Genomic DNA, 27,798 nt, shown 5'->3' with positions numbered 1-27,798 from the left:
AGGGGCTTTCTTGCTCACAGAGCATTCTCTTCATGGAAGAACAAAGTACTACTGCTGTCATAAAGCCACCTGAAAAAGTCACATGAGAACTCAGCTATTGCTGCCCCACCTGAGTAGCTCTGTTTTTCTGTCTCTCCTTTCACCATGACGCTTTCTACAAATGCCCTGGCTGCATTATACCATGTACATAACCAAGGAAGTACATGCTCTCGCTAACAGCTCCCTGGAATAAGGGCAAGTTTTACTATTACTTAAGTTCAGGGAACATTTCGCCTTACAGAGCTGGATCTAGAAAAATGTGCACGTATTGTCTATTTTAATAGCTACCATTCATGACAGTGTAGTGATTAAGAGCGTGGCTTTGGTACCAGACAGAGCCTGGGCTTACATTACAACTCACTAGATATGGGTTCTTGGACAAATGGCTTCATCTCCTTCAGCATCAGTTTCCTCCTCTAAGGGGTCACTTGAAGGCTCTGAAAGATCCAGCACACAACAACTATGTGGCCTTGAATAAATCATTGAACACTTCTCTGATTCAATTCTCACATCTGTTCAATGAAGGCGATAACAGTACCTACCTCATAGGGTTGTTGTGGGAATTATATGTGTTAATGCAGATAAAGTGCTTAACTCAGTGCCTGGCACGTAGTAACTGCTCAACGAAGATTAGCTATTATATGACCAGACCAATCATCGTAGTCTGTCAGACTTTTAGTACATGGACCTGGTTGGAACTTCAGATTGCCATTTTGTGTGTCTCATCTTGCTGAGTCCACACTCACAAAAAAGGTCAAGTGAAAATCACCTCTCTTTTATATTTTCAGTCTCTCTGCTGTAACTGGGTTCTTCCTGCTGGCATATAACATGCTTATAAACTATGTAACCATGGCAAGTGGCTGAATCTCTCTGAACCTCAGCTTTTTCAGAGAAAGAGAAGGAGAAGGAAGAGGAGAAGGGGAGAGGGGGAGAGGGAGGAACAAAAGGGGAGGAGAGGGGAGAGAGGGAAAGTCTCCCCCATTCAAAATGAAAAATAAAAGTAAAAACTACCCTCTATTTGACCCTGAAGTTCTCTCTAGCTATTGATTTACTGCCCTCCTTCCATTCATCATCAAGTTTCTTAAAGGGATGTCCTTATTAGACATTTACACACCTCACAGCTACCATTTACTCCATAACACACTGCAGTCTATCCTCTGCCTTCTTCCCCCTCATTCCATCTCATGTTCCTCACACTGCCTTCCTATTTGCTGTATCAGGTCAACATTTTTCTGTCCTAATCTTTCATAACTTCCTGTAACATCTGTCAGAGCTGTCACACCTTCTTTGAAATTTTCTTCTCCCTTGGCTTTAATTCTCCAGTTTCCTCTCTCAGCCCTCTGGTCATTGCTTCTTGCTGTTCTCATACTCCAGTATTTCATCTTTGGCTGTTTGCACGCCTACTGCTTGGCTGTTCTCAACTATTTCCGTGGCTGTGATAACCTGTATGCTGATGATTCTCAAATTTCTATCTTCAGTTCTGAATCTCCACAGCTCTAGTCCTATTTTCCAATTCTCTGTTGAACATTCCGACCTGCGTGCCCACAAGGACCTCAAACTCAACATGTCAAGAGCCAAGCAGCTCACAATCTCCTTCAAACTTCCTCCTCCATTCTTCCCAATCTTCGTGAGTGGCACTTCCACCTACCCAGTCACCTAAGCCAGAAACCTGGGAGTCAGCCTTGACAACTCCTTCTTCCACGACCCTCAGATCAAATCAATCGCCAAGTCCTGTTGAGTCTACCTTTCAAATATTTCTGAAATCTGTCCCTCCTTTTCTATCCTCCCGGATCTCATTTTGGCTCAGCTTTTGATTCCAGTATGATTTCCTATCCTCCACACTAGTGCCAATTTGACCTAAAACAGAAATCTTTGGGAAACTCTTCCTTGCTTTTCATCCTTCAATAGCTTCCTATTATCTTCAGGAAAGAAGCCACATTCCTTACACTGACCTCCCAGAGATTTTCTGCTCTGGCCCCGACCAGCGCCTCCAGCCTCTTCTCTCGTCACTCCCTCACCCCTTTAAATGCAAGCTGCATTTGACCAAGCTGGTCCACCCACAGATCTCTGAACCCAATGACTCATCCTGTCTAATGCTCTGTGCCTTTGTACATGCTGTTCCCTAGTCTTTAAATGCCCTCCTCTGACCTCTTCCACCTGAGGTACCCCTACTCATCCATCAAGACTCTAACCAGATATCACATTTTCACTCAAACTCTGGTGACAACCCCAACATCCAGCCAGATTTGGGTTCTCCAATAATGCCTTCTACATAGCTCTATATTTGTACTTGAGAGATTATATAGAGTTTTTTTTCTGTTTCCCTCACACACAAATGTGAGTTTTAAGTAAAGAATTATAATGTATTTATCTTCCAATTCCTCATATCAAGCTCACATCATGAAATGAATTAGTTATTGCTAGCTAATTTTTCAAGTAGTGAGCACTTAAAGTTTTAAATTAAAAATTTTTTTTAAATTTTTCAACCATTCAATTGCAGCATTAGTGCAATATACTATATTGCACTAAATAACTATACTTACTTTGCAAGGGTTGTGTCATGAGGGACTATACTATCAAGGTAAAAAGCATCTTTGTAATCTTTTCCTTTTCAAAGCACTTAAGTGGCATGTCATCCCCAGAGCAACCTTTTAGGGAAAATAACTATGTATTCATGCAAGCGATGAGGAAATGAGGCTCAAAGATACCAAGTGACTTACCCAAGTCTCTCAACGAGTTAGTGACAAAACCAAACCCCCTATTTCTCAGCTTTCCTATTTCTCAGTTTAATGTCTTATTTACTGGGCCAGGAATTTTTTTTTTTTTTTTTTTTTTTTTTTTTTTTAAGGTACGCGGGCTTCTCACCGCTGTGGCCTCTCCCGTTGCGGAGCACAGGCTCCGGACGCGCAGGCTCAGCGGCCGTGGCTCTCTGGCCCAGCCGCTCCGCGGCACGTGGGATCCTCCCGGACCGGGGCACGAACCCGTGTCCCCTACATGGGCAGGCGGACTCTCAACCACTGCGCCACCAGGGAAGCCCTGGGCCAGGAATTTTTAAAGTCAGCTTCAAGGAGTCCTAGAACAGGTAACCACCTCCTCTCCTCCCCTCACATACACACTATTTGCACATTCCGTCAGAGTAACTCTACTTTCAGCTGATATACCTACTTCACCATAATACGGTAGGAGTGGGGGGGGAAAGAGAGTTTACTGCTGCTTTTATAATTTGGGGGAAAAAAACTGCATTATCTAAATACAAATTTCAGAGGTAATCCATTTAACAGGTCAATGGGTGTTACAACTGTTATTATTTGGATACTAGTATAGAAAGACCTTGCGTCTTAAAAATAAGCCAAAATGAAGGGCAGTCATGACAAAGGAATCTAACATTTGGGCATCTTTCTGACTCTAAGCTCCTCCTCAAATTATCAACTTACAGAAGTCCAGAATTCGTATTAGCCTCTCTTCCCTTACACTTACTAACAATGCCTTGTTGACTGATCCGTCTTATCAGTCCTCAATTTAACACTAATCATTAACTATTTCAGGCAGTGAGAATCATTGTTATAAAGACAGCCTTGACTATCAGGAGGGCAAGAATGCTTGGGAACTTTGGTCACAGCAGCACATTTGCTATCCTGACTGCATTTACCACTATTCCCACACAGAGAAACAAACAATTGGCTCTTTTAGAAAACTAATCTCTCATGGGATTTCCCATAAGGCAACTGGGTCAATGGATCACAATGTCTTGGAATTCTAGATGCTGGCACAATAGAGCTGGAAGGGCCTTCCCAGATCATTTTGTCTTGTCTGCTCATCAGACAACATGGGGACACTGAGAGCCTGATAGGATAAAGTCCAGGCCCTAAGTGTAACTCCCTTTTTTTTTTTTTTTCAAATTAGTTGAAACTGTTAAGGGAAAGGATGGAATAGAAGGTGAGGGACCAAAGTGTGTCATAATTTATTAGCTCCAGAGACTCATTTCTGAGACTGCTCTGACAAGCTGACTACAGCAGATTCAAGGCCAAATGGAATCTGTAGCTGAGGAAACTGTCCCTGTGATACCATTCAGTCCCCAACCTCTTCCATGTTAATCTATTTGCTGATACCCACATTAGATGTCCAAAGTCCCCATAGAAAGAGGATAGCACAAATCTTGCCAACACTTAGCATGGTACAGGTGTAAAACGGTGATGCCAAGCTCCAAATTCTACAAACTCAGGGTATCCTTCCTTGTCCAGGGTTCTTTTGTGAATTTGTGAAGCCCTTAGTCTTACACTTCTTTTACACTCTCCCTAATGGAAACATACCTATTATCGCCCATTTGATTAGCCTAAGCTTCAAGCTGTCCTTTAAGGAAGGAAATAATGTGACTTTTCACTAATACATCATTATCCTTCTTTGAAAAATACTCCATTGATTTTGGAGTTAACCTTTCCTGTCCCATCTCTTAGAATTTCAAATTTCAGGTGTATGAACCCTATTCACATAAGGTCACCTAACAGAGTAGAGTAATGAGTCATGGAAATTAATCTCATTCATGTCTATCTGCTACTTATATATTCCTCTCTCTCTGATATCCTGGTGGTGGATTCATTTTCAAGGTAAAGGATTCAAGGGAGAGAGAAAGGGTAAAAACTAATGAATATATCTTCAAAACTTCACTGGCACTATGTTTGATGTTATCCCTCAACCAAGAGATAACCAGTTAAGACTGTATCTACAAAACAGTATCCATTGCTTCCCTTTACTCTCCCTTGGGGTGGGGTCAGGGGCAGGAGTGCACTGCCTCTCTGACATTCCCATTTGTTATGTTCCTAACCACCTGGGAACCAAATCTAAGATGAAAAGGAACCATCCCCTGGCATTAACCTCTACCCCAGGGTGAAGGTGGGTGCTTTATGATGATCTTTGGAAGGTTTCTTGGAGCCACATTTTTGTTTCAGCTCACTTCAGGGGGCAGGCCAGCTCCTCAATTTTTATTGGGAAATCTAATTGCTTTTCCTGTGATTCCTTGAGCTCCTTCACTCTGTTTCACTCAAGGGGTGTACACTGGAGGCCCGTTTGCCTTATTAGGTACAACCACATAAGGTTAAAGAATGGCTACTGCCTGACTGCCCTTCCAGACATTCTTCACCCTGCTACTTAGCCTCCTCCTGGAAGGGTGAAAATCTAGTGTGGATTGGCATCCATTCTTTGTGTCTCACTGAGTCCCCAGTTTCGCAGAGGACCAACACCTGAGATTCAGCTCGTTTGCAGGCTCTTAGTGCCCTAAAAAATCTCCCAAATTGAGCACAGGTAAGGCAAAGTTCTTCACTCAGCAATTTGAAGGTATCAACTGAGTGATCAGTATGAGAGGTTCACTCAACTGTGAACCCCATTAAGGTAGGACTAAGGCCTTCTTCATCTGTAGCTAAGAGCACAGTGTTTGAAACAACCGAGATGGGCAATAAATGCCAGCCCAATGAACAACTGCACCTGTGAAAGTAAGTGCATTTGGCCCTACCACTAAATCTCTCTGTTTGGAAGGACCAATGAGTAAGTTTTCTTGTGTTTTAGGAGGAGGGAGTGGTGTAGGGGAGCAGGTAAGGAGGGAGTATGAGTCCACAAGATAATTGGGAGGATAGGGTTCAGGGTAAGCTGAGGTTGGAGTTCTCTGGGTATTGTTAGTTTGAACTGGCTTTTTATTTGCTTTGTTTTCTTCAAAAGTCAGTGTTGGACTTCCCTGGTGGTCCAGTGTTAAGACTCCATGCTCCCAACGCAGGGGGCACGGTTCAATCCCTGGTTGGGGAACTAAGACCCTGCATGCTGCATGGCACGGCCTTAAAAAAAAAAAAAGTCAGTGTTGTCTAATGATTTCTTCATCCCATAATCAAAAGCACTGAAAGTTTTTTACTTTGCCCATAGATGTGAGAACAATCCCTTCAGCTGGCTTTCATCTATGAATATTGCCTCATCCCCCTTGGATTCATTCATAAATTTTTGTGGAGCACCCACCACAATATGCCAGGCACTGTACTAACTATGAGGGCAACACAGTGAAGAAGAAACATAGCCCCTGCCCTCAGAGGGCTTATATTCTGGTGGAGGAGACAAACTGTAGTAAGTTAGTGGAGAATAGTAAAAGGGAAAAAGTATTATGAAAATATATGAGGGAGAATTGACCTGATTATGGTAAAAGCTGGGGGAAGAGGTGTCATGGAATGCTTCCCTGAGACAGAGACATTTAAGATATGACCTGAGGGGAAAGTGAGAGGGAGGGAAGCAGAAAGGACATAAAAGGAGGGAAAAGAGAACAAAGGGAGTTTTTTTTTTTGTTTTTTTTTTTTTTGTTTTTTGTGGTACGCGGGCCTCTCACTGTTGCGGCCTCTCCCGTTGCGGAGCACAGGCTCCGGACGCGCAGGCTCAGCGGCCGTGGCTCACGGGCCCAGCCGCTCCGCGGCATGTGGGATCTTCCCGGACCGGGGCACGAACCCGTATCCCCTGCATCGGCAGGCGGATTCTCAACCACTGCGCCACCAGGGAAGCCCAAAGGGAGTTTTTAAAAGGAAAAAAAATTGAAACAGATTTGCATTTTGCCAAGAACATTCTGAGTCACAGTGTGGGAAACAAATTGTAGGGAGACAAGAGTAGGACATTACATGAAGATGGCGATGGAAAAAGGGGAATGTAGTGGGTCCGAGGGGAACATAAAGCAAGGGCACTTCACCTGGTCCTGGAGGTCAAAGAAGGCCTCTGTGAAGAAGTGACATTTCATGTGAGACTTGAAGGCTGGGTTAGGCATGGTGAGGAGCTGGAGGGGGTGAGGAGTTGAAGAGAATTTCCATCACAATAATCTTCTGCTTTAGCCAAAGCAGTCCTCCTTTTTGCTAATGCTTTGGTCTCAACCTGGAATGCCAAGTGCCTTTTCTTTCTAGTCAAATCATGTCTATCTTTCTAGGCCCACTCAAATCCCACCTTTTCTTTCTTTTTTTTTTAACATCTTTATTGAAGTATAACTGTTTTACAATAGTGTGTTAGTTTCTCCTTTACAACAAAGTGAATCAGTTATACATATACATATGTTCCCATATCTCTTCCCTCTTGCGTCTCCCTCCCTCCCACCCTCCCTATCCCACCCCTCTCGTGGTCACAAAGCACAGAGGTGATCTCCCTGTGCTATGCGGCAGCTTCCCACTAGCTATCTAATTTACATTTGGTAGTGCATATATGTCCCTGCCACTCTCTCACTTCGTCACAGCTTACCCTTCCCCCTCCCCATGTCCTCAAGTCCATGCTCTAGTAGGTCTGTGTTTTATTCCTGTCCTACCATTAATCTCTTCATGACATTTTTTTTTTCTTAGATTCCATATATATGTGTTAGCATATGGTATTTGTTTTTCTCCTTCTGACTTACTTCACTCTGTATGACAGACTCCAGGTTCATCCACTTCACTACAAATAACTCAGTTTCATTTTTTTATGGCTGAATAATATTCCATTGTATTTATGTGCCATATCCTGCCATATCTTCTTTATCCATTCATCTGTTGTTGGACACTTAGGTTGCTTCCATGTCCTGGCTATTGTAAATAGAGCTGCAATGAACATTTTGGTACATGACTCTTTTTGAATTATGGTTTTCTCAGGGTATATGCCCAGTAGTGGGATTGCTGGGTCGTATGGTAGTTCTATTTTTAGAAAAAAATGGTCATGAATAACCTAGGGGCAAGATGGGAATAAAGACACAGACCTACTAGAGAATGGACTTGAGGATACAGGGAGGGGGAAGGGTAAGCTGGGACAAAGTGAGAGAGTGGTATGGACATATATACTACCAAACGTAAAATAGATATCTTTTCTATCTTTCTAGGCCCTCTCAAATCCCACCTTTTCTGATCACACCAAGATATGGCTTCTCTTGCTTCTAAACTCCTATTCCATGTTTGTCACTTAGCGTTTAAAGATACACTATTTAGTGTTGTTATTTAACTTTACACATAACCACAAACTCTTTGTAAGCTCCTTAAACTTATGAACTGTCTTCAATTACTTTGGCATCACCCAGGGTACCTAGCTCAGTGATGGGCACATACGGTACTCACTGAATGAATGAATGAATGAATGAGGCACTAGAGCCCCTGCAGGCCTCCTTTAGTAATTCACTATTATCTGTGAAGCTGACAAGGAAAAGGTTTTCTTTCCCTACAAGATTTCTGCTACTTGCATCCAAAGACCTAAGATTCGAAATCAACAGCTCCTTCCCACTGGTCACTGCTTCTCACCCCCCTTCCAATCCTGCGCCCTCTCCCACCACCACCTTCTATTGTTTCTTCTGTCTTCTGGTTGTCAGCCAGGATGAGAAAATGGTCTAGCTGTCCTCAGAGACTTACACCAGCCTGGACTGCTCTGCAGTGCCATGAAGGGCCAGGACTTTTGTTTACAGCTGGGACCATGGTGAGGCGGTGAGCACAGCTGACAGCCCCACGCTGGAGCAAACATCAATCTTCTTCTGTCCTCTCAGCCAAGTTTCACAGACCAGCTCTATTGAAAACTGGCTGCACCCGCCTGGGTCTCACTGACATCCCACCCACAACTCTGGCCTGGGAGCTGCTGGGTGAATCTTGGCTTTGTACCTTTTAGGCACTGCTCTTGCTCTCTTCTCTGGTCCCAGCTTCTAATCATGCTACCTCAACTTTAGGGCTTTGAAAGAACTTGTCCTCCTAGGTCCCCACACTCCAAACAGTGCCCCATCTCTCCAACCACATCTTCTGACTCCCACCAGTGTACCAACACCCTCGTTTGCTCAGTCGAAGTAAAAAAAAAAAAAACAACAAAGAACCAAACCACCCAGTTTTCAAAGTGTACTTTTATTGAGCCTGCCTTCCCAAGCTGAGCAGACAAGGTTGCAGGCCCTTGGACGCTCGCGTGCGTATGTAATCTTTGCCTTCAGACGGCTTTCCCACTTGTTTTAAAACTGCAAATCAGATGGGGCCTGGAGCCTTCAAAGACTAGCCTTTGAGATCCCAAGTGAGGGCCTCTTTGCCACATATTCTGCTCCCTGGTCTCCTCCTTCCCTAGCACCTTTGCCCTCTCCAGCACTCACCTGGGGTGAGAATGAAGCCCCTTCTCTTGCCCCCAGGTTCTTTTTGCCTGTGTTTCTCTGCCTACTGGCTAACAGTTTTCACCAGTTAGCTGAGGCCTGTTTCCTGGTTTTCACCCTCTCCCCACTCCCAAAAGCCCGAGAGAGATGATTCACTTCTCTCACTTGCAGTAGCTCATTATAGCAACACTTCTTCAGGGATCCGGTAGAGAGGGACTGCAGACCGGAGGAGTCTCCCCTTCTAGGAGCCCTTCTCAGGATTTCCAGCACAGAGGCTTTTTCAATCCAAAATACCCCCCTCCCCATATTTTTACATGGTACCTTCCTACTAAATGTTATCACCCAAGCCCTTGGTTAATAGAAGAGAATCCCATGTGTGTTCTTCCCAGGACTGATGAAGCACTTTTAACTTTTCTTTTTTTTTTGTCTTTTTTAACTGTTTTATTATGGAAACCTTCAAAAAACACACAAAAGTAGGAAGACTAGTATAATGAACCCCCATGTGCCCATCATTAAACTTCGACAATTTAAAGACACAGCACTTTAAGTGCTACTGGTTTGTCCTCTTTAATACGACAGCTGAAATTTTCAAAAGGCATAGCTTTTATCATTCCCAGTAAAATGGGGACTGTGAGTGCAGGTTATAAGCACGAACATAGTTATCTCTGAAAAAGGGCTCAAGGCATCCTCTCGAGGCAATGCTCAGATTGTAGGAGTCAGCACACACTGGGGGAAATCAGTGCTCATCTCTGTTGGTTGATGTGTACTATGGGATGAGTTGGCATGATGATTCCAAGTGAGGTGTGTGGTTCACAAAGCCACACATTTTGGTGAAATGCATGCTAAACTACTGACTCAGGAAGGGGAAACCAAGGGATTGTGTGCAAGTCTGGCATCCCAAGGCCACTCAAGGACTACACTGATTAGATTCAGGTTCTCAGTCATTTGAAGTAACCTCTTTCTGCCACATGGATGGGTCAGTTGGAGCAGGGCGGGGGTTGATTACAGAAGAGGAGAGGAGCTAGAAGAGAATAGATACCCCTAAAAGGATAAAACTTTCCCATGACTAGTTCCATCGTTGGCCCTGTCTATCATGGGCTAGCAAACTAGACTGATCCAGACTAATTTGCTGAACTGGTTTTATGAAATCCCTATAGAACAAGGCAGGTACAAATAGAAAAAACATCATTATTAAAGAAATACCATTTTGCTTAGCCTTGAAATATTAGGTTTTTAAAAAAACTTTTAAATTAACCAAGCATTCTTTTAAAAATCATCCAATAAGCTAGTCAGAACCAAATGAAAAAATATCAAATTAATCTTAGAATGGAGCAATTTCATCTACTACCCAGAAGCCATGGGAAGACACTGGTGTCCCTCTCCACCCTCCAGAAGACACTGACCACTACCTTCCAGACCTAGCCACGAGGTAAGACAAGCAAGGCCAGCAGATACTGTTGGGCAGGGCAGGTTGTACCCTGCACAAGGGTACCCAACTGAGACGGAACAAGTGGAGGCTGAAATTCATTCTTCAACTGCCCTGGCGGAGCTCCAATATACCTGAGAAAGAAAACATTTTTCTCATTGTTCCACTAGAGTGGACACTTCTCTGCAATTTGTCTGCCCCCAGGTGGCACATGTTTCTAATTAGCACAAAGGCAACATATGAGCAAATGGTGGCCTTGAAAATTAACTTAGAGATCTTAGAGCCATCAGGTGTTCTGTGAAGGCTGCGACCATAAATAGCCTGTTTGGCCTTGGGCCTTGAAACCAAACATTGACCAAAGCTATATTTCCCTTCCAGTTGACACAGATTGTGAAGACACTGATTCAGCTGTAAAATCAAAGGGAAGAAGAGTAACTCACATTTTCTGAGGATCTAATAAGAGTCAGGAATCTGCTGAAGCTTCATCCCACTAGTAAGTGGAAGGGGCAGGAGAGTATTCACATTTGAGAGGGTTCCATGGCATAATGGGAAAAAAACATGGGCTCTGAAGTCACAGAGAAGTCTGAATCTTTGGTCTGCTGTTTACTAGTTGGCAACTTGAGTAAATATTTAACTTCTCTGGGCTTCAGTGAGGAGTCACTAAGACAAATGATGTAAAGAGTTGAGCACAGTGCTGCCTGGCACACAGGAGGCATTCAGTTCCTATGTCTTTTTCTGCTACTAACCTGACTCCAAATTTAATTCACGTTATTCACACCCGTGGCCTTAGGACCTCACTCAGTAGAGCATAAGGACAGGTCTACCAGACAGAATATTGGAGGGAGAGTCAGGAGACGTGGGTCCCAATGCCAGATATATCCCCTGTTATATAGTATATTGGGTAAGTTACTCCCCTCTCCGGACCCCATCAATAAAACAGGAGAATATACCTAGCTCTGACACTGAAAGGCAAGAGCAGAGGAAATTACTTTTCTTGGGCACCTGCCATGAAACATACACTAAGCTAGGCCCTTTTACATACCTTCTATACACTAAATCAGCACTGTCCCATAAAACTTTCTGATGGTGGGAATGTTCTATATTTGCTGATATCTAATTTGGTACTAACACTAGCCATAAGTAGCTACTGAGCCCTTGAAATGTGGTTAGTGCAACTGAGGAACTAAATTTTTAATTTTACTTAAATTTAACTAATTCAAATTTAAATACCTATGTGTCTAGTGGTTACTGTATTGGATACTGCAGCTCTAAGATTATGAAGCAGGAATATTTGTTCCCATTTACTATATGTTGAAACTGAGGCTCAGAAAAATTAAAGAACTTGCTGAAAGTCACATAAATAGTAAATAACTAAATCAGATTCAAAACAAGGAGTAGAAAGTTTAGCAGGGTAATACTGTCAGATACACCAGGAATTACCTAGGCTCTACTACTTACAAGTTACATAACCAAAGAGAAATAATTATAGTCTCTAGAACTCACTTTCATCATCTATAAAATAAGGATAATTATCACCTAATTTATAGGCTTATTGTTGAGATAAAGGGGTTAGAGCTATATAGAGAGTGTCGCTTTCAACAACTGTCTTTCCTCACCATCCTTTTTCCTCCCCCACACATAGAAGAGGTTTAGACATAAACTAAAAAAGATAACTGTAGGGTAGAGAGAATTTGGGAAACATAAAAGCAAGAAAGGAAACACTTACGAGCTTTCATGTGATATTTTATTATAGAATGGAGATGAGGGAAGGTATGAAATCATGAAAATACTTCCATTTATTTGGTTTGCTTCCCTGACCTCTTCTTGATGCTCTAGTCAACGTTAGCCAAGGCAGGGAACAAGGTGTCGGTGATGCATTTTGAGGCCCAGAAAGACAAGCTACTGTGGCTGAACAACAAAGTACTGTCAAAGGCTTGGGCTCAAAGGACAGTTAAAGTTCAATTCTGGTTCCCAAACTTTTGTATGCACTGTGAAACGGGACAGATAACACACAGAGTGTCTCAATAAAACATATACAGCATTTATTATTTTCCTTTACATTCTGTAGTACCCTCTAGTGGAGTGTACAAAAATAAGCATTGTATTTCTGCCCTCTAAAGCAGTGCTTTTAACTTCAGTGTGCATTGGGATCACCAGAACAGTTTGTTATAACAGATAGTCAAACCCTACCTACTCCTAGAATGTCTGATTAATTAGGTTGGAGGTGAGAATCTAAATTTCTGACAGCTTCCCAAAAGGTGATAATGATGCTATTGGTGTGTCTGGGAAACACTTTGAGAACTTCTACTCTAAATCCTGCCCTTTCCAGGTGTGTGCTTGTGTGTGTGTGTTCATGAGCACACACGTGCATGCATGCACACATGTGTAAGATCTATAACTGAAAGAGGTATAACTTTTGTTGTTTGATGTTCATTTATTAGTATGCATCTAATAAGGATTTTGTGAAGAATAAAAGAATATCCATGTGAATGATATGACACAGCATCTAAAATACAGAAAGCATGAAAAAACCTGAGGATCACAGAACATTAATCCCAGGTTCTCCAAACTAGTAAGTGTAGAATGGGGTTTAAAATTAGGCCTCTGACTCCAAAAACATAATAGTTTAACAGGACCACTACAGAAAATAGGGTGAAAACACACATATCTAATCATAATTTCAAAAGTAAAAAGATCAGTTTTCAATACCAGGGTCCAAGTCCAATAAAGAGAAACGTCTTTACTGACAAAACAGCCATCTACATTTTCCCTTTGGGGAGGCAGCATTTGAAGAGAAGATCTTAACCCCACAGAAAGGGTTAGAATCTCATCAGCATTAGTGTCTGGGGTCATTTATCATTTCTGATCCCCCCACCCGCAAAAGGCAAGTAGGAAAGAAGAGAGAGATGGGGGGAGGATTTTTTTAAGGAGGAAAGAAGAAAAGAAATGAGGTAAAACATTTGAATCAAGGGCCATAGTCCCCTGCCTTGTAGGGCTAGTAACACAAGTTAATTTGATTTTTCCCTAGCAATGAAAGATATATATGATCTCTATAGATTGGAGAGTTCAACAAATCAGAAAAGGGGGGGAATCCCATAATTCCAGGGACCAAACAGCCAATCCTTTGCTGGAATTTGGCGGCATCTAGTGGCAAACTCAAAAGGTATAAACCTCACCCAGAGAACTTTCTGGAAATTTAAGAGTGCGTACTTGCCTGAAGAGCACTCTGCCTGGAGATCAGGACAAAAAGGTAAGAGAACCTCAGCCCCCACAGAAATTCGGAGTCCCTAGTGGAGGGGAAGTCTGTCGTATATAGATATTCTCAGCAGAAAATTGTTTGTGCCAGGAGAATTGGAAGCAACTTGAGAAGGGGAGGGCGGAGGGAGAGGGAGTTGGGGGCGAAGGCTATTAGGGAACAGCAAAGAAGCTGCTTCTTAGAATTGCTAATATGAGAATGGGAGGGTTTGGCTCTTCACCGCTGGAGGGCTACGGTTTAGAACAGGATTTTGGCATGGAGAAAGATGCGGGAAGAAAGTGTATTTTTAGGGTCTAAAATTAAATCGATAGGGGACACCGAAATACTTCTAGCTAAGACCCTTTATCTCAGTTACGGTCGCCTTGCCTTAATTACTTAATTTTCCTTTTCCTGAGAATAATTTTCAAACATACACAAATGTAGAAAACGATCCGTAGAGCGCGCGCACCTACGCGCGCACACACGCACATGCACCCGCTTCGGACACACACCGGCCCCAACGCTAGGGGCGCACGCCTGCGCACACCAGCTACCTCCAGCGCCACGAGGCCTGGCGTTCACGCACACGTCAACCCCAAGGCCACGTGGGCTCGCCTGTGCGCAGACGCCCTGACACTGCGCGCCCGCAGCGCCTTCCCGCACCCCAACTCGCACACACATCAAAACCACCACTCTACCTTATTTTTTTTTCCTCCAAGAGTTGTGCAACAGGTTCGGGGGCGTGGCCCCAGATTTGACCTAGCGCTTCTCCACTCGCGGGAACCTTAGCTCATTTCCGCCCATCCTGTTTCCGCAGGCCACGTAGACACTTCCTTTCCCAGTGGAAAAAAAAAAAACCCATAATGCCTCCCTGCAGGAAAAAAAAAATACCTCTGGTCTGGGGAACTCTGGGTCGTGAAAGTAGGCCACGTGAACACCCTGCCCTATAGACTTATGACCCAACTACTGTCGCGCTTTTGGAGGGCGGGCTAAGAACCTAAGAGGGCGAACATCATTGGCCAGAGCCCGCACTAAAGGAGGAAGGTGATTGGTTTGCTTCAAGCCTTAACCGTGAAGAAGCAGGCTGCTAGCACCCGCCTTTACTGCGGCGAAGTGTCATTGTTGACGTGGTGGGCTTCGTCCAATCATTTGGTTATAGAACATTCTAAAACTTAGACAAGACGATTGTGATTGGCTGGAGGGCATAAACCCGCCTCCAGGGTGACGTGTCTGCCTATGGATATCAGTTGCCAGAGAAACCTGGCTTTACTATGGCGGTTGGAGGGTCGGCAGTGATCACACGTCGGCTGCTGGAAAGAGCTGGATTCTCGTTTCAGGTTTCGGGGTGGGGGTGGGGAGAAACGGTTGACGATTTCCTCTTATCGTCGCGTATATAGGCAAGATTAACTAATGGCTTTACAATCGGGCAGAGCTAGATTCAAATTCCTACTCGCCAACGCCCAGCTTGGGCTGGCTGCTGTTCTTTCTGCGTCTCGGTTTCCATGTTTGTAAAGTGGTGATAATAATAGTATCTACCTCAGAGACGTGTGCCTCCGAGGCGTGTGCTGTATATTAGTGCGTGTAATATACGAAAGCGAGGTAATATAGTACGTATAATAACTTAATACGAAGCCTGACTCTGGAAGATATTAGCTATTATTGTGGAGAGAAAAAACCCGGGTAACAGAATGAGAAAAAACATAAAATTATGTAAAGTCTTTCATTACAGTGCTTTTCCTGCCCATCACCCCCTTCCTTAGAAGAAATTCGAGATATAAGAGAGACGTATCAATCTTTACCGATGAAATAATTTATTTGGGAATTACCTCAAAATAACGGGGATTGGAATTTTCCATATTGAAAAGTTTAAAAAAAAAAGCGGCGTGGGGGTGGGGAGAGATGGAGAATGAGAGCGAGCTGGAGGTGAACCGCATGCGAGGAGTAGGCCTTGTTTGGATCCTGATTCGGACACACCAACTATAAAAAAAATGTTTAACACGCATCGGGAAATTTTGAAGACGGATTCGATATTTGATGTTTTTTAAGGAATTAATGACGATGTTTTAGACGTTGTGATGGTATTGTGGTTATGTTTTCAAATTGTCTTTAGCTTGTAGAGATAATATACGAAAATATGGATTAAATAATAAAATGTCTCAGATTGGCTTCAAAATACGTTGATGTCTAGGATTTGCTTCAAAACAAGCTCAGCGGTAGGGGGAAGTGGGGAGGGGTATAGATGAAACAAAATTGGCCTTAAGTTAATCGTTTAAGCTGAGTGATGGCCATATGGGATTCCTTATATTATTCTCTCTACCTTGGAATATGTTTGAAATTTTCCATAATAAAATACAGAAAGTCAGCTCTTCAGTGAGCTTGAAAAAAACGGAGTGGGGGGGAGCAGTGGGTGGGGTTATAGATAAAACAAGATGGCCTTCAGTTGGTAATTGTTGAAGCTGGGTTATACATTCGCATAGGTTTATAATATTATTCCCCCTACATTTTTATCCATTTGAAATTATCCTTAATAAAAAGTACATTAAAAAAGCAAAAACAAATTACTTTGTCAAAAATCGGGGTAAATGTACAATAAGGTAAATTTGAAAATGTAACCACAAGAAAGGAAAAAAACACTTGTACATTATTTATAAGCTTTGGTGTCCTTTGTGTGTGATAAAACACATTGATGGAAAAGAAAACGTTCATCTCATATCTTTTTATTTTATGTCCTTTCCTGTCCCCTTGTTTGACCTTCTAGGCTACCATCAGAAAAGCTAAGTTTGCTGAATAGTGAGGATCAGAAGATCTGATCCTGATTGCAGAACATCCCTGATTACAGAATCCTGGGTAAGTGCCTCCCTTCTCCTGGCCTCAGTTTGCAATCAAGATAATTCCACATAACCTTTCTAACTGTCCAGGAATATTTTGAGGATTAATAAGCACCTGTCTAGGAAAGCACTCTACATTCTAAGAAGGGAAGGATGGAGCTAAGTCCATTTGTGCTTCCAGTATAGAAAGTGCCTAAACAACAGAGGGCTGTATAATTTTACCTTCCTTGATAAAAGGTACTGTAATTGATCCCCTATAGTTAGCTCCATACATCCTTTTTTTTTTTTTTTAACTTTGTGGCATCCCATATGCAGCATAATTTAGTGGTTAAGAGCAAATACTGACTTCCTGAATATAAATCCTGGCTCTGCCACTTATTGTGTGATCCTGGGCAAGATACTTACTCGCTTTGTCTGTAAATTTCCTCATATGTAAAATAAAGATAATAACAGTTCCTACTTCATCGGATTGTTGAGGGAATTACATGTAAAATTACAGGACATTGTTTGGCACATGTAAGTGATTTAATAATTATGACTCTTAGTCCTGCTTCATCCTGTTTTACACACACGTGCACATGTGCACACACATGTTAATAAAAGCAATGGATACCTTTTTGGAGTTGTAAAAAATAATAATACTGTTGGTTTCTCTCCTGATTTTCCAGAAGCAGCAGTTACTACTAGAACTGAATTCTGAAATTATAACTTCTGACTTACCCTAACAATCTAGAAAGATATTGAGTATGTTGATCTTATTTATTTATAAGGGAATTTCCAGGAGCTATAATTTTAACTAGCAAATCATAACCATATTCAGTCTGCTAACAGCTTTTATATCATTCCTCTTTTGTCTCAGACTCAAAAAATATCTGTTAAACATAAAGGAAGTGTTCCAAGATCCAGAATTGATGTAAATGTAACTGATATGGTGTATATGCATTTAAAGGTTTATTCCAACAAACTGTTGGAGATATTGTTCACACTCACTTGTGACACATTCATACACAAAAATGTCAGCATTTGGAGTCTGTATTCCTGAATGGCCCATCACTTGCATGAGGAGATGAAGGAAGGTTTTTCAGTCTCTTGACAGCTTTATTTTCCCATGGAGTCACAATATTTTCCTTTTTACTTTTTTTTCTTCTGAAAGCTAGGTTGCAGAGAAGGGCACTGCCCTGTTGGGAAAGATGCAACAGATGGGTAGGCACAGAACCCCTTTACAGGAGGCCATTTGGAGAATGATTAAAGGTGAAAGGGAGGGAGGTGTACTGTTAGGCCAGTAGCAGCTCAGAGAAGACAAGGGTCAAGGTAGCCTGAAATGGAGAAAGCCTCAAGGAGGAAAAGGACCTTGACCAGGGCGTCTGAGGATGGGCAGAACCTAGAAGGGGGGAAGGAAACCAGTTCTAATGGAATGCCTACAAAGTATACGACATACAATGATAATTAACTGAAAAGTCTAGCTGTGTGTTAGAACCATGGATAAGAATACATCAGAAGATCATTATGAATTTTAAATATATATGTGTATTTTAATATAAATCTTTAGTCACATAATTGATCATGTGAATCAGTCTCCTTATAATGTAAAAAGCTAAACTATTACAGAGTAGGCCCAGGTTTCCTTTTCTCATACCTCCAATTCTCTTAGTCTCCCCAGAGTTAACCACTATTATCAGTTCTACTTCCTTCGAGATCTCTAATTATGTACCTGTTTAAAAAATGTATATGGATACATATAAAATATTGTTTTGTGTTTTCTTTTACATAAATATAGTGTCACATTATAGGTATTGTTTTGCGCTATTTTTATTCAACAAATTGTCTTGGATGTCTTCACGTCCATTCATAGAGTTCTGATTCCATTCACAGTGGCATGCCTTTAACTAGCATTGTAGTCCATGTAGTGGATAAACCACATTTTGTTTTGCCAAATCACTATTGATAGTCCTCTAGGTTGACTCCAGTGTTTTGCTGTTTCAAATTATACTGCATCAAACATCCTTGGAACCCATTTACAAGTGTTGTTCCAGGGCAATATTTATATATTTAAACTATGATGATTAAACCAGTGTTGATACTGGGGTGAGAACAGACATCACTGACAGAACAGATGACCTAGAAACAGTGTTACCTTTAAAAATTGAATAATCAAAAATCATTGGGACGAGAGTATCTTGAAAGACCCATAGAACTCTAGGAATTTAGAATGTTATAAATCAGCAATTCAAATCAGTGGGGAAAGGATAGGCTCTAATAATTAATACTAGGAAAAATTAGCTGTATATTTGGAAGAAACTATAAAAATACTGAGAAATAATATAGGGAGTCATTTAGAATATTGATTTGGGAGCATTTTCCCCCAGCATGACATGCCAAAGTTCACAAAGGAAAAGGTTGTTGACACATGTGTTTCTTATACACACAGAGAGACCCACTTAGAAGAAAAATGACAGTTTGGAAAAAATATTTCCAATATACAAAAAAAATCTTAGTATTTAATTATTAGAAGTCAGTACAACCTAGTAGAAGGCAAAACAACCTAGTAGAAAGGAGGACAAAATATTTACATAAGAAAAAGATACATATGAATGTCTAAAGATATGCTCAATATCACACAAATGCAAATAAAAACATCTTACTACATACTAGATTGGACCCCCCCAATTTTTTTCCCAAAAAGATGTTTATCCAGTGTTGCTGAAGGTGTGGGTGAATGAACTTTAACGTTTTTGCTGGGAGTACAAATTAAAACAGCTCTTTACAAATTAATTTGCCTCTATGTCATCAAAGTTGTAAATAAGCAGATCCTTTGCGCAGTTCCACTGCTGAGAATGTCCTGAATACTTACCTAACGTGCTAATATGTCTGTACACTGACTGATGTCAGTTACACCATTTCTATAGTAATGAAGTATTGGAAACAACCTAAATGTTCCTTTATATGGAGCTGCTTAAATTATATTATGTAGAGATTATAGAGTGATGCGGATATTAAAAAGAATGAGCTAGGTATGTGTGGATATAGATGGCTGTGATAAAGTGAGAAAAGGTGGGGAGCAATATGTATCTCACATTTGTCAAGACAAATCAAGTAAATGCATGATACATACTCACAATATGAACAGACACATTTAGTTTTAAAGGTAGGTTTTTGTGTGAATGTGTACATAAAAAGATTTGAAAGCATACACACTCATTCTGGGATTGAGGTGGGGAGGGGAGGTGGTAAGGGGAGAATGCCCACATCTTTATATATTCTGGTATTTATAATTATGTAAAGGAACTATTACTCAAATACTACGACAAAATTAATTACTTGGGCAGGAGGAATATAGATTTTCAGTTCACAATTCAAATAATTTCTGGGTGGATTAAGGAATTAAAATATAAACAAATCCATTAAAATGTCATCTTAATCTTTAAGCTTAATGGAAGGAAAAACCACATATTTCATCATACAAATCTTAATCTTATCAGACACTAAACTAGGGGAACTATTTGCCCAATATGACAATTGATAAACAACTGTAAATGTTAAACTCATTAAGAACCAGCTCAAAATGAAAGAGCAGAGGACAAGTAAAATATAACTGGCCAGGAAACACATTTTTTAAATGTCAAAACCACTAATGAAAAATAAAAGCTGAGTAGATACACCCATTTTCCTTATCAGATTTACAGTGCTGGATAGCCGGTGCCAACCAGAGTTGTGAGGTTGAAAATTGGTACAACTTGTGGGGAAAGTAATTTGGCAACATATTACTTCTTAACCTACTAAATCTGCATCTGGGAATCTTAAAGGAATAATGAGGGCGAAAGATATTTTACTTACAGGATAGATTGAGGGGGAGGGTCACTTTCCAGAAAGGGGGTGGTTAAGTAAATTAAAAGTATGCCCATTTGGTGGATCTCCTACAGCTCTCAAGATGTATGCATATTATAACCTTACTAACATGGGGAAATGATCCGTTGTAATAGCAAGTTTTTTTAAGTGAAAATCTGATTTAAAACCAGGATGAGGTTACCTCCGAGTATTTACACAGAAATTGAAGATAGAAAACTAAGGCAAACATGGATGTGTTTTCTCAATATCTGGCATACCCTAGAGCTGACCTGTAGGGAACAAGTGGAAAAATATTTGATGACTGTCGCCCCTAATTTGTGCTTCCATTTTCCCCATGTGTTGAATCACCTCCTCACTGATTCACTAATGTATACCATACCCACCGGGGACCTAAGTGCTACTGCAAAAAGCACAAGATACATATTACACAAGGCCTATGGCAAATGGAGGTTAATGATGTAGTTCACACATGCAACATTTAAATACTAAGCTGTGGAGTACTAACGGCTTCATATGATACTGGCGATGGGAGTGAAAGGTGGGCTAGAGTAGTTAGGAAATTTATTTATTTTTAACATCTTTATTGGAGTATAATTGCTTTACAATGGTGTGTTAGTTTCTGCTTTATAACAAAGTGAATCAGTTATACATATACATATGTTCCCATATCTCTTCCCTCTTGTGTCTCCCTCCCTCCCACCCTCCCTATTCCACCCCTCTAGGTGGTCACAAAGCACCGCGCTGATCTCCCAGTGCTATGCGGCTGCTTCCCACTAGCTATCTTTTACGTTTGGTAGTGTATATATGTCCATGCCACTCTCTCACTTTGTCACAGCTTACCCTTCCCCCTCCCCATATCCTCAAGTCCATTCTGTAGTAGGTCTGTGTCTTTATTCCCGTCTTACCGCTAGGTTCTTCATGACATTTTTTTTTCTTAGATTCCATACATATGTGTTAGCATACGGTATTTGTCTTTCTCTTTCTGACTTACTTCACTCTGTATGACAGTCTCTAGGTCCATCCACCTCACTACAAGTAACTCAGTTTCGTTTCTTTTTATGGCTGAGTAATATTCCAAATGGGACTTTCGTGATATTTAGATGAGGGAGATGAAGGGAGGAAGCATGATTGGAGTTAAGAGTGGGTATACAAAGCCAGTAAACGATGTTAATAAAGTCAGAAACTGGCAGATTTGAAGTTTAAAACAGCTCAAAGCAATATATAGTGGTAACGTTTTTAATGAGGAATATGCACAGCACGTCTGCCACCAAGCCATGGAGTAGTGTAAGCTTCTAGGAAGGGAGGTACAAAGTACAGTGACCCTAATGAAACTCCATAAATTTGTATTACAAGTAGGAGCCAGACCTCAAAAGGATGGGTCTTCCCTCCGTTTGATATTTGGCTTTCTACTCCAGGTAGTAATAGTTGCTTGATCTGTAGAATACTCAGATGAAAATAAAGGTACTGAAACACTTAGAAAGGCTGCTTCCCTGGCTTTACTCAGTCTGGGCAAAAATCTTGACTCGTGTGGGTATTTTTCTGTACCATGTCAGGTATTTCATTCAACATGGGACTTTATATGAAAAATAGAATTTGTAGAGAATGATGAAACTCACCCACTTAATGAGAGCCAGGTAGAATTCCTTGTAATTTTCTTGTGCATAAATATATGTAAACAATGCCAAGGATATACAGTAGGTCAGGGATCTTTCTCAAGTTCCTCACTAAGGAATTGCCTGATGACCAGTGTGACTTCCAAAAGAGTTCCTATGCATCCTGGCTCTACTTCTGTGTGTTTTACAGTCTGGCTGGCACTGGGTCATCCTGCTTTCTTTAGTTGCTATTTTAACTATACCCTTGTTTTGTGGAAGGTCTGCCCATTATTAGCCCCCAGGTAGGTTTTCTGGATTTCACCTATATAACTTAACTAAATTCTCTGATATCCTCACATACTGTGGTCCCCTCTGTCCCAGTCACAATAAATTTTTTTTAGAAACACTTTGTAAGCTTGGTAGCTTACAATATAATGCCATGAAACACCGGCCACTCTCTGATCCTTCACAGGATGTGTCTATATATCCCTCTCAGCCAGAAAGTTTCTGATTCCCACAGGGTCACTGTCTGTATTCACAGATCTTGATGCTCTCCGAGGAGCACCTTTGCTCTGATTTCTCCCGAGAGCTTTGTGTTCTGTCAGAGGATATCATTTGCTTAGTGATAGAACCCAGGCCTCTCTTGCCAATAACTGGCTTCCCTGATTCACAGCTCTAGTTTTCTGGCATTTCTCACCTCATTTCCTCTTCAGGGATTCCCTGATACCTGCCCACATAATCTTAGGGGCTAGCAATTGGCAAAAGGGCTTTTCTTCTGTGGGTTAAAATTGTTACCAGAGAAACCTGGTTTAAGGCTTGCCCACCATCATATCTCATTCTTACCCCGAGGTTACCCTGGCTTTAATGGTGTGGTGTTTATTCATCTAGTTGCTTTCCTGTGTGTTTTTTAAAAATTTATTTGTTTATTTGGCTGCACTGGGTCTTAGTTGCGGCGTGCGGGATCTTTTTAGTTGCGGCATGCAGGCTCTTAGTTGCGGCATGTGGGATCTAGTTCACTGACCAGGGATCGAACCCGGGCCCCCTGCATTGGAAGCGCGGAGTCTTAACCACTGGACCACCAGGGAATTCCCAACTTTCCTATGTATTTTTATACACATCAGTTTAAAACATAGAAATTGGACCTCACTGTTCATAAAAACTGTCTAAAATATTGTTATTTCTCTACTTGTGCTATCTCTGGGATCCTCTTGTACACATTATTATGCAACTTTCCTATTTATCTAATAGTGTATAATTGAACATCTTTCCATGTCAGTGCATGGATCTCTGCTTAATTCATTTGAATGTTCTTCCATGGTGTGCATACATAATAATTTCTATTACCATTTCCCTGTTGAAGAATATTTGTTTCCAGTTCTTCCGTATTACAAGCACCACTGCAGTGAACATCCTTGTATCCATGTTCACATGCAGGTATTCCTGCAAGGTACCGTGCTAGCTGTTCAGCCACATCGTATTTATGAAATTCTTTTAACAAGAACCTGTGAAGGCTAGGGGTAATTTGCTACAGTCCATAGATGAAAAAACAGGCTAAGAGAGCTTACATATCTTGCCCAGAACCTCACAACCCATAAATGGCAGAGCCTTACAGAAGTAGAAGTAAGTCTAACAGCAGAACTCATGTATTTTCTTTGATATCACAATTGTAAACCACATGTTTTTAAATTAGATTTTTTCCCAGTATTTTAGAAAAGTTTATCTTCATTGCTGATGTCTGCTTTCCTTTCTAGGTTGTGTCTCCCACCTCATCTCTCCAGACATCCCAGAAGATCTGTAAGATTCCATCTGGGAAAACACTAGGAGTTTTTGGAAGGGAAAGAAGGAAGAGGATTACGTAAGTCAAAGGACTTGTTTAATCTGTCATACCATAAGAATCACAGAACACTGTTTTTTCATCTTTATCTCACTAACCCTCTCTGCTGCGTTTTACAGTGTAGATTATCTCTTTTCCTTCTTGAAACACTCAACTACTTTGGCTTCCAAAATAACATTCTTCTAATTCTCATATGGCTGCTCTGACCTTTTTATTTGTTCTCTCCCCCTCTCCCTCTCCCTCTCCCTCTCTCCCCCTCTCCCTCTCCCTCTCTCCTCACCCCTTAAATACCATTGTTTCTTAGGTTTTTCCAGAATTCTGTACTTGGTTCAGTTTTTCTTCTACTACCAGATATATGATGATTACTCTCAAATCTCCATTTCTGGTTTTGACCTCTCACCTAAGCTTTAAAGTCATTTGTTTAACTCCATACCTCACACTTACTACATCTAGTACTGAACTTCTTTCCTCTCTAATCCATTTCCTCCTCCTCTAGATGCAGTCTCATTTGGTGATAATACTATGACCTAATCACCCGTTCTCAAAACCCTGGCAGTCATCACTGACTTTATCCCTCACCAATTTATTATCTCCTCCAACAAGCTATTGCTGAAAGTGGTGTTCGGTAGCGTTTCTTGTTTGCTCCGAAAATATTCTGTGCCTATAACTATCACTTTACTAACCTTGTTGTTTTATAATTGTCACTTTAGATATTCGAATCCCTAGCGCCTAGCATAGTACATGTCCAGAAGCAGATAAGCAGTAATGTATGATGACTAACTGAATGGATGAATTACCCTATTTCCTATTATTTTATTGCTGATTCCAAACTAACCATTAAAAATTAGTGCTTTTATTAATTCATTAATTACTCAGGCTTAAAACTGTGGAGGCACCTTTGATTCCTCCCTCTCCTTCATTTACCAAGTTCTATATTCAGTTTCTCTTGACTCTGTCATCAGCTTAGTTCAGGCCTACTGGACTTACAGAAGAACCTTTGCTGTTACTCATTTTGCCTCCAGCCACCTAAGTTAATCTTTCTTGTTTCTTTCATCTTGTCATTTTCCCATTCAGAAGTCTTGAATTTCAGTTCCACTGCCTTTTGTAGTTTAATTCATTCTTTCGCTAAAATTATATTCCTGTCTTTTGAGTGGCATTGAAAAGCTAATTTATGGGCAGGTCTGATGAGTGATTGGGTGGGCTGAGAGTAGTGGGTGGGTGGTAGTAAGGATCAAAGAGAGAGAAGAGGTAGTAAGGATCAAAGAGAGAGAAGAGGTAGTAAGTCACTTACAATTAATTGGTTGGCCCTGAAATAGGATTTGAAATCCAAATTCCAAGAGAGTAGCGTGTGTTGTGCTTTGATAGGTTTTTAGGAAGCACGGTATGTTAAAGGTCGCCATAGAAAACAACCAAGTAAAATACTTTATATATTACAGTGGTTGGAATAAAAACAGGGTTGAATGAGTTCCAGAAAGCAGGGTTCTCAAACTCGTGGACAACAATCTGCAGACGAAGACAACTTCAAAAAACCAACTAGAAGCAACATGCAGAGAAGTAAGATGAGAGGGGCCTCCTCGGGAAAGAAGACAGCTGGTCCCCAGCAGAAGAATCTGGAAGCAGCACTCCCAGGCAGATGGGGGGGTCGCTCTGCAGAGAACCCCCCTTCAGGGTCCGTGAGGAAGACAAGAAAGAACAAACAGAAGACCCCTGGGAACGGAGATGGTGGCAGCACCAGCGAAGCACCTCAGCCACCTCGGAAGAAAAGGGCCCGGGCAGACCCCACCGTTGAAAGTGAGGAGGCATTTAAGAATAGAATGGAAGTTAAAGTGAAGATTCCAGAAGAATTAAAACCATGGCTTGTTGAGGACTGGGACTTAGTTACCAGGCAGAAGCAGCTGTTTCAACTCCCTGCTAAGAAAAATGTAGATGCCATTCTGGAAGAGTATGCTAATTGCAAGAAATCGCAGGGAAATGTTGATAATAAGGAGTATGCAGTTAATGAAGTTGTGGCAGGAATAAAAGAGTATTTCAATGTGATGTTGGGCACTCAGCTGCTTTACAAATTTGAGAGGCCCCAGTATGCGGAAATCCTCTTGGCCCACCCTGATGCGCCGATGTCCCAGGTTTATGGGGCGCCACACCTACTGAGATTATTTGTAAGAATTGGAGCGATGTTGGCATACACGCCCCTTGATGAGAAGAGCCTTGCATTATTGTTGGGCTATTTGCATGATTTCCTAAAATATCTGGCAAAGAATGCTGCGTCTCTCTTTACTGCCAGTGATTATAAAGTGGCTTCTGCTGAGTACCACCGCAAAGCCCTGTGAGGGTCTACTGACCACTCACTGTTGTGTCTGGTATCTGTAAACACTCTTTTTGTTCTTAGTCTTTTTCTTGTATAATTGATGTTCTTTAAAATTGTTAATGTATAACAGGGCTTATGTTTCAGTTTGTTTTCTGTTTTGTTCTAAACAGAAAATAAAAGGAGTGCAAGCTCCTTTTCTCATTTCAAAGTTGCTACCAGTGTACGCAGTAATTAGACAACGAAGAAACATTCAGTAGAACATTTTATTGCCTAGTTGACAACATTGCTTGAATGCTGGTGGTTCTATCCCTTTGACACTACACAGTTTTCTAATATGTGTTAATGCTACGTGGAAAAAATGCCCTGATTCCTAGTGCCAAAGGTTCAACTTAATGTATATACCCGAAAACCCATGCATTTGTGCTCTTTTTTTTATGGTGCTTGAAGTAAAACAGCCCATCCTCTGCAAGTCCATCTATGTTGTTCCTTAGGCATTCTATCTTTGCTCAAATCGTTGAAGGATGGTGGTTTGTTTCATGGTTTTTGTATTTGAGTCTAATGCACGTTCTAACATGATAGAGGCAATGCATTATTGTGTAGCCACGGTTTTCTGGAGAAGTTGATATTTTAGGAATTGTATTTCAGATCTTAAATAAAATTTGTTTCTAAATTTCAAAGCAAGAAATTTGCAGTGTGCCTTTAATGCTACTGAGGCTGAGAAGTCAGCAGGCTCAGGAAAGATCTAGGTGGTATTAAAGGAGAGAGTTCTGACCCCTAGTGAAAGAATTCCTTTTATTGGGTGGGGCAGCCAGGTGTGTACCCTGCCCGCCCAGTCTCCTTCCTCTCCCCTCTGTGTGGCTTCTCAGGGTGGGATTGCTTTCTAGTGCTGCTTGTAAGAGCCACTTTTGCTCCCGATGCTCCTTGCCTCTGTGAGTTGGGCTGGTACAATAGGATATTTCATGGGTACTGTAACAGCCCCTTATACTTATGCAGACCTTTGCTCTTGCCCACCAGGGGAAGCATGGGCAGCCACCTTCAGTATTGTATCAGAAATACTTGTAGATTTGGGGCCAAGGACGGCAGCTTTCCCAGCTCCAGCATTGATGCCATGTTCCCTATGCTTTTATAATCCCTTGGACATAAGATTGAGAATCCTAGAGTAGGGTATCTGTGGAGAAGAGGGATGGTGTTGGACGCCTATGATTATAAATCCATCTTACATGAAAATTCCCTAGTCAAACCAAGTTTTGCTTCATGAGAGTGTTTTTTTTTTTACTTCTTTAGTGAAAAAATATTCCATGGTTACTGCAGAAATTTTGGAAAATACACAAAGAACAAATGTGAGAATAAGAATCACAGATAATGCTACTGGATCCGTCAAGGTCCCAGCAGGAAATAAATGAGACCCAAAATGGATGATTTGAGGAGTTTACTAGAGAATTTTTTCCCAAGTTATCAGCAGAGGAGTCACCCACAGACTGGGTGACTTAAACAACAAAAATTTATTTTCTCATAGTTTTGGAGGCCAGAAGTCTTAAGATCAGGGTGTTGGCAGGGTTGGTTTCTTCTGAGGCCTCTCTCCTTGACTTGTAGATGGCTGCCTTCTCCCTG

The 27,798-nt window shown here is 41.4% G+C and overlaps 1 protein-coding gene across 4 annotated transcripts; it reads left to right on the top strand.

Moving 5' to 3' along the window:
• Positions 1-13,723: 13,723 nt before the first annotated feature.
• On the top strand, positions 13,724-26,868 carry MORF4L2 (mortality factor 4 like 2). Of its 4 annotated transcripts, none has more exons than XM_007119893.4 (4): positions 13,724-13,797; positions 16,541-16,629; positions 23,800-23,903; positions 25,319-26,868. In XM_007119893.4, the coding sequence occupies exon 4, from the start codon at positions 25,343-25,345 to the stop codon at positions 26,207-26,209; it is 867 nt and encodes a 288-aa protein (XP_007119955.1). In that variant the 5' UTR covers positions 13,724-13,797; positions 16,541-16,629; positions 23,800-23,903; positions 25,319-25,342; the 3' UTR covers positions 26,210-26,868. The 4 variants fall into 4 exon arrangements, with proteins under 4 accessions (XP_007119955.1, XP_023973188.1, XP_007119956.1 ...); XM_024117420.1 differs by lacking the exon at positions 13,724-13,797 and adding an exon at positions 14,847-15,119; XM_007119894.4 differs by lacking the exon at positions 13,724-13,797 and adding an exon at positions 15,195-15,381.
• Positions 26,869-27,798: the final 930 nt, after the last annotated feature.

The sequence above is a fragment of the Physeter macrocephalus genome, chromosome 21 (assembly GCF_002837175.3).
Source record: "Physeter macrocephalus isolate SW-GA chromosome 21, ASM283717v5, whole genome shotgun sequence".
Taxonomy (NCBI): Eukaryota; Metazoa; Chordata; class Mammalia; order Artiodactyla; family Physeteridae; genus Physeter; species Physeter macrocephalus.
The sequence above is the reverse complement of the archived record's forward strand: the minus strand, read 5'-3'. Positions and strand labels throughout refer to the sequence as shown.

Bases quoted from the DNA above. Each gene is read 5' to 3' on its own strand.
- MORF4L2 (XM_007119893.4), top strand. From the start codon at position 25,343: ATGAGTTCCAGAAAGCAGGGTTCTCAAACTCGTGGACAACAATCTGCA.